The 6,542-nt window shown below is 56.5% G+C and overlaps 1 protein-coding gene across 1 annotated transcript in view; it reads left to right on the top strand.

The window, feature by feature from the left end:
- Window positions 1-6,542, top strand: part of LOC107111616 (CDP-diacylglycerol--serine O-phosphatidyltransferase) — an 8,364-nt gene that overhangs the window by 702 nt on the left and 1,120 nt on the right. Inside the window, exons 2-5 of the mRNA XM_015412601.1 lie at window positions 578-725; window positions 2,184-2,281; window positions 3,783-3,926; window positions 5,366-5,566. Of these exons, the coding sequence (XP_015268087.1) occupies window positions 676-725; window positions 2,184-2,281; window positions 3,783-3,926; window positions 5,366-5,566 (493 nt within the window). The 5' untranslated portion in view covers window positions 578-675. The remainder of the gene's footprint in view (window positions 1-577; window positions 726-2,183; window positions 2,282-3,782; window positions 3,927-5,365; window positions 5,567-6,542) is intronic.

Raw genomic sequence — 6,542 nt, 5'->3', positions numbered from 1 at the left:
GATGAGCCCCTGCAAGTGGGGGGGGTTGCTGTCTGCTCAGACGGTGGCAGCAGGGGACCAGAGAGGGCTCTGCCACTGAGCCACGGGCCTGTTCCAGGGGGCAGGGCCACCATACGAGGTGCTCAGCGGGCTGCGTGGGGGTAACAGAGAGGAAATAGTGGGGGGGGGGCAGCCCCGGGGGCTGCTGCGTAATCACATCCAGGTGGCTTGCAGGGGCCAGCCCCGCCACCGGCTCTCCTTTCGTGGCCGAGCCGAAGGCCAAGCGAAGGATGGAATAGGAGACCTCGACGAAGACCAGCTTAGGAGGTTGTCGGATCCAGCGCCTTCTGCCCTCTTTTAATCAGAGCCCCGGTCTTCTGGGGCTGGCTGAGGCCCTCCGCTCGCACGCCACCTCTCTCGCCAACCTTGCCCCCCAGGCGCCCCTTTGAGAAGCTGTCGAAGTGGGGAGGGGCCGGAAGAGAGAGAGAGAGAGAGAGAGAGAGAGTCTGCCTCTGCTTCTTCCCGATCGACTTCTATGCAGCAAGGAAGCCCGTGGCTGTGGACAAGCCATTCTGACTTCTCTTCTGCTGGTCTCCAGGTATATTTCAGTATATCAAGAAGCTCTTCCTGACGGAACAGGCCGGTCGGGCTCAGGCGGTGGACTTCCTGCGCAAGAATGTGGCCAACTCCATCTCCATGGCGAACCTGGTCATGGGCCTCTCCTCCATCCTGTGCAGCCTCAACGGGTACGGGGATGCTCAGCACGGGGTGGGGGTGGGGGCTGGGCCTGGCCCGGACCCCCAGTGGGACGGCTGCCTGGATTCCCGACGGAAGGTTGGCGACAGGAGCCATTTCTCATCCTGTCCTCCTCTCCCACTGGTCATCCCGGCAGACCTTCCTGGTCATGGCTGTAAGACCCGGTCTTTGGGGGTGCAGGAGGGAGGAGGACCCTCCTTTGGAGAGCAGGGCCTGGAGGCTCCTGAGGTATAGGGTGGGTTGTTTGGATGGCAACACCTCACCGGGCTCAAGTCCTACTAGGGGGACTGTCAGCTATGCTGCCATGGGGGTGGGGAAGTTGGTTGTCTTCTAATTGCCTTTGCATTCCTTCTCTGCTTCTTTGCTGCTGCAACGCTTATCTCTAAGTTACGCAGGTGGGGATGTTGATGTCTGGATTTCTCGGGACCGTGGGAGAGAGTTTGGTTCCCAGCTTCAGCGCTAAACGGCCGGAGCACTTTCTCCCACATGCGGGAGGGTGGCTAATTGGCCAGGGCAGTGGGTGGGGGGGTGCATACGAATACCCTATATCCTATTATGCCCCATGGGCAGCCGTCATTCTTAACAGTGCCTATGTTAATGCATCTATGGCTCTTCAATAAAGTATTCCCTTTCCTGAAAGTGTGTACTACGTTGATGGCTGTGGGTTCTGACAGGGACCCTGCCTGGTGCCTGCAACCTCATGGAGCCGTGACCAATGCTCCCTCTAAGCCGTGGAGTCTTGTGAGCAAAAATCCTACTCTTTGAGCGACTGGCATTAAAGCTGTGAGCGAGCGATTGGGCTACTCACTGCATAAATCATTTTGCTCTGGAGCCCCATCCTTCCTGAGCGAAGACCAAACTGTGAGGCGGAGGCTAACAAACTGTGAGCTGGCTCACACTCACTCAGCTTAGAGGGAACACTGGCCGTGACCCATCCCGAGAATCTTCGGGGTCAGACCCGTTCCGTTCCTCCATCTGGTCCAGCTTTCCGGGATTTCAGAGAGAAGGCTGTCTTCCCGGTCAGCACAGAGAGAGGCGGAGCTGCCGGGGGTGGGTGGGGGTTCACTTTCCCTGTGAGCTCGAGACCTCCTCCCCACCAGCCGTGCCCTTTGGCCGAAGAGCTGTGAGACGCCTCCTGAGCGAGCAGGAGAAGACGGTTTCTTTTGCCGCCCGGATTGTCTTCGCCTGCTGAGGCTGTACGTTGAGCGGGCAGTGTGCCCAGAGGCCTTTCTGCTTGGAGTGCGCAAACAGGCCTTGCTGTCAGGGGGGGAGGGGCGGCCCCCCGCCTCTCTTGCTGCCCTTGTGGCGTGGGAACCCCTCGAGGCACGTGCCGGGGAGCGTGACAGTGGGGAGGTGGGGGGGGGGCAAGCACTCGGCAGCGGGCCATGGTCTGCGCCTTGGAGGGTAGCCGTGGCAACGCTCATGCTCTCCCCTCTCTCCTCCCCCAGGCTGCACCATCATGCCTGCTGGCTGGTCCTGGTCGGGTTCCTGCTGGACCTTGCGGACGGAGCCGTTGCCAGGCAGCTGAATGCTTGCTCCGCCTTGGGTGAGTCAGCCCCCTCCCTGTGTGGCCCACCTCCCTCTGCAAGCAAGCAAGCAAGCAAGACCTCCTCGCCAGAGAATCTCTCAGTCCCTGGGGGGGTGTTTGAAAGTCTGTGTTGGGTGTTACAAGTCAAAACACTTCAGTATTTACAGGGTTAATGATGTTTGTTATGATCAACAGGAAGTCACATGTTTGTTTGTAACCGATCTGTTTAGACAATAGGATGCCCGGGAACTTTGGAGCTAACTTGCTAGTCTGATGGGAAACCAAGGTGTCAAGCATTTACCATATTGGCTTCTCCTTCCTCTCTTTGTTCTGACAGAAGGGAGAAGACGCCAGCTCTTCCTGCGTTTTACCTGTAGCTGTAAGGATGTAGGCATATTAGCTCTTTGTTATTTTCATATCCTGTGTACCTTTTCCCCATGTTAGGTTTATAGTAAACTTTTATATTTTAATACACACCATGGACTCAGTCTCTTAAATCTCTGCTGACTTACTCAAAAAGAATCCCAACAAAGGTTATGGGCCCAGATCCGTTCCTTTCTGCGCAAAGCTGACCATGCATGTATGAGTTTACTTAGAAACTTTTAAGAATAGCACAATTTTTTTTTGAAATGTTTTCTGGATAAACCTTGTTAGAGAAAAATATATCTTCTTTAATTATCCAGTGAATAACAAATCGTAACGGTGTTTTCTTTGAAGTAAAATGGTCTTAAGTTTTTCTTTCTGACATACAGCGCTCAATGGACCGTTTCACTCAAGGTTTCGTTTCGTCAGATGAGATCTTGACACCTTTTGTATTTTTTCCTACTCCCCCAAATGATGGTCAGCTAGAAAGGAAGAGGGAGTAGGAAAAAATACAAAAGGTGTCAAGGTCTCATCTGATGAAACCTTGAGTGAAACGGTCCATTGAGCGCTGTATGTCAGAAAGAAAAACTCCCTTTACGATTTTTGATTCATGGGATAATTAAAGAAGATATATTTTTCTCTAACAAGGTTTTCGTTATCACATCACGGCCGTTTTCCTTTACAGAGTTCACCCTCCAGGTGGGGCCTGGAGCTCTCCAGACTACAGAAACCAGCTCCCGGGGGGTGGGGGGACGGCCTGCTTTGGCGGGCAGGTTCTAAGGCCTTGTGCCCTGCTGCGGCCCCTCCCCAAACCGCCCTCCCAGCAGGCTCCACTCCCAAGTCTCCAGGAATTTCCCAACCCAGGGTTGGCAACCCTAGCTGGCCCCTGATGTTTGACAGCTACCAGAGCAGAATTTCCCCCTCTGCTGCTTCTAAGACCGGAGGGAGCGGCTTTTGAGGGCCTCTGTCATTTGTTGCATTGAATCGAGCTTCCTGTTTAAACTGAAAACGCCGTGCCGAGTACTGGAGAGGGGCCCCCCTGGGCAGATTGTGTGCGAGGAGGAGTGTGGGCCAAGCCGTGGACGACTGTGCTTCCATCCGGGAGTGACCAGTCCCTCTCATCTCTCTCTCTCTCTCTCTCATCGCACCCCCGCAGGTGCTAAACTGGACGACTTTGCAGACTTCACCACCTTTGGCCTGGCCACGACTCTGCTCCTGCAGGCCCACAGCATCCTGGACGGGGTGCTGGCCATCGTGTACGTGCTGGCCGTGTTCACACGCCTCTGCTTCTTCTCCAGTGGTGAGTCCCGGGCTGGGCCCAGCTGGCAGAGCAGGGCATCTGCACCGCAGGAAACAGAGTTCAGGGAAATCAGCACCGTTTACGGCAGGCGGGGCTTTGTCCCGCCGGGGACAGGAGACGGCTCCCCAAGAGTCCCTCTCCAGAGCTGGCTTTCAGACTGCAAATGGATGCTGGCTGCGAAATCCTTGACAAGTGGCCGGAGGGGGGGGGCTGCCAAAGGGAGCTCTGCCCGGCAGAAGAGGCTTCTGGCTCAGAGAGTCAGCATGATCCCTTTCTCGAATGTGCATTTCTCAGTCCTCAGACAGCCATGGAGGGATCCGACCAGCCAGCCTCTCTTGCCGGGGCTCATCTGACCACCCGAAGCTGCCTTCTGGGGGGTCAGCCTCTCAGCCCTTCCAGTCCCCCCCCCCCGTCTCCTCTCCAGGCTCTGACTGAGAGGGAGGCCACTGTCAATACCCTTGGCCTAAAAGTGGGGGGCAGAACAGGGGACGTTTCACCTGCCCAGCTTTCTTCCAGGTTGCCCAGGTGCCCTGCTGCGCTTCGTGCCTCTCTCCTTCTCCACCCCCTTTCTCAAGGACACTGTATTGCGTCACAGTTCTGGAGTTTCTGGGCAAGAGGCCCTTCCGTCTCCACAGAATGGCTGGGGGAGGGGCCATGGCTCCGTGGAAGAGCCTCTGCTTGGCATGCAGAAGGGTCCCAGGTTCAATCCCCGGCAGCATCTCCAGTTAAAAAGGACCAGGCAGCAGGTGATGGGAAAGACCTCCGCCTGAGACCCTGGAGAGCTGTAAAGAGGGGCTGTGGCTCAATGGCAGAGCTGCTGCTTGGCATGGAGACAGTCCCAGGTTCAATCCCTGCCATCTCCAGTTAAAAAGGACCAGGCAGGAGGCGATGGGAAAGACCTCCCCCTGCGACCCCAGAGAGCTGTAAAGAGGGGCTGTGGCTCAGTGGAAGAACCTCTGCTTGGCATGCAGAAGGGTCCCAGGTTCAATCCCCAGCAGCATCTCCAGTTAAAAAAGGACCAGGCAGGAGGGGATGGGAAAGACCTCCACCTGAGACCCTGGAGAGCTGTGAAGAGGGGCCGTGGCTCAGTGGAAGAGCCTCTGCTTGGCATGCAGAAGGGTCCCAGGTTCAATCCCCAGCAGCATCTCTGGTTAAAAGGATCATGTAGGGTGATGGGAAAGACCTCTGCCTGAGGCCCTGGAGAGCGACTAGCAGTGTGAGTGGACAAGACTGGCCTTGATGGACAGATTAAAGAGAAGGCAGCGTCATCTGTGTTCCTGTACCTGCTGCCGTCAGGGGGGGGGGTCGGTGTGGCTGGCACAGGGTGGAAGAGGATGTCGGCCCCGCGGAGCCTGCAGTGTGACCCAGCACAGCTGCTCTTAAAGCTCCCTTTGCCAACTCCGTTCCCCGTCTCCCTGTCCCTCCCCCCTTTCTCGCAGGGGTCCCCTTCATGTACCGGGGCCTGCCTTGCCCTTACGGCTCCTCCGTGCTGGCTTCCACCTACCTCCTGACCGGGGGCAACCTCGTGGTGCTGCGCATCGTCGCCATGGTGATGATTCTCTTCATGGTGGACCAGGGCTTCTACCCTCATGACAAGGTGTTGGAGTCCCAGGCTTGGAAGAAGGTGGTGTACGCGGGAGGTGAGTTCCAAGCAGGCCAAAGAGGGCCTCTCAGCTGGAACGGTCTTCGTTGGCAGGCCGCTCCACAGTGGCGGCCTTTGGATGATGGCGGTGGACTCCGTCTTTTGCGGTTCCTTCCTGGCCAGTGAAGCTCACTCAGCAAGATGGGCTTGATGGTGGCCCGTGGGGGTGGGGGGCCCCCCTCCAGCTTCTTTCCCTGCCGCTTCCTGGAGTCGGAAGCCAGAGTCTGAGCTCAGCAAGGAGAGGCCTACCTGGAGAGACGTCTGCTTTGGGCCGCTCACACCAGGCCCCAAAGGGCCGCTTCACTGAGGCAGAACGCGGGAGCTGAGAGCTGGACTGGGGCCCATGGGATTGTATTTATTTATATTTATTTTTTATTTATTACATTTCCTCCCTGCAAACGGGCTCAGGGCGGCTTACACGGGGGCACAAGCCCATACATAAAACAGTATAAAAACATTAAAAGCTATTAAGTCACAACAAAAGCAAATAAAGTGCTCCCTATAACGAGATGGACTCTGAGGATGGTATCGGTCCTTTCATTACGGCGAAATTGTCCTCTCGATGGTCCAGCACTGGAGAAACGCCCTCTCCTTCCCCGTCATGGTCAGGCGTGACACCTCAGCGCCAGACTCCAGCTCCGCACACCTGGCCCCCCTCTGCCTCAGCGCCAGAACCAAAGACGCCGGAGTAGTGGCGGGCAGTGTTCCCTCTAAGCAGAGTTAGTGTGAGCCAGCTCAGTTTTTTAAGCTTCCGGCTCACACCCTTTTGCCTCAGCTCAGGAAGGAGGGCTCCAGAGCAGACTAATTTATGCAGCAGCCAGATCGCTCGCTCACAGCTTTAATGCTAGGAGCCCACAAAGCAGAATTTTTGCTCACAAGATTCCACAGCTTAGAGGGAGCCTTGGTTGTGGTGGTGGTGGGGGGACGACCCTCAGGAGAGAATATTCTCATTCCTCCTGGCAAAAGTGCCCATG

The sequence above is a fragment of the Gekko japonicus genome, unplaced genomic scaffold, assembly GCF_001447785.1.
Source record: "Gekko japonicus isolate JY-2015 unplaced genomic scaffold, Gekko_japonicus_V1.1 scaffold131, whole genome shotgun sequence".
Lineage (NCBI taxonomy): Eukaryota > Metazoa > Chordata > Lepidosauria > Squamata > Gekkonidae > Gekko > Gekko japonicus.
The sequence above is the reverse complement of the archived record's forward strand: the minus strand, read 5'-3'. Positions and strand labels throughout refer to the sequence as shown.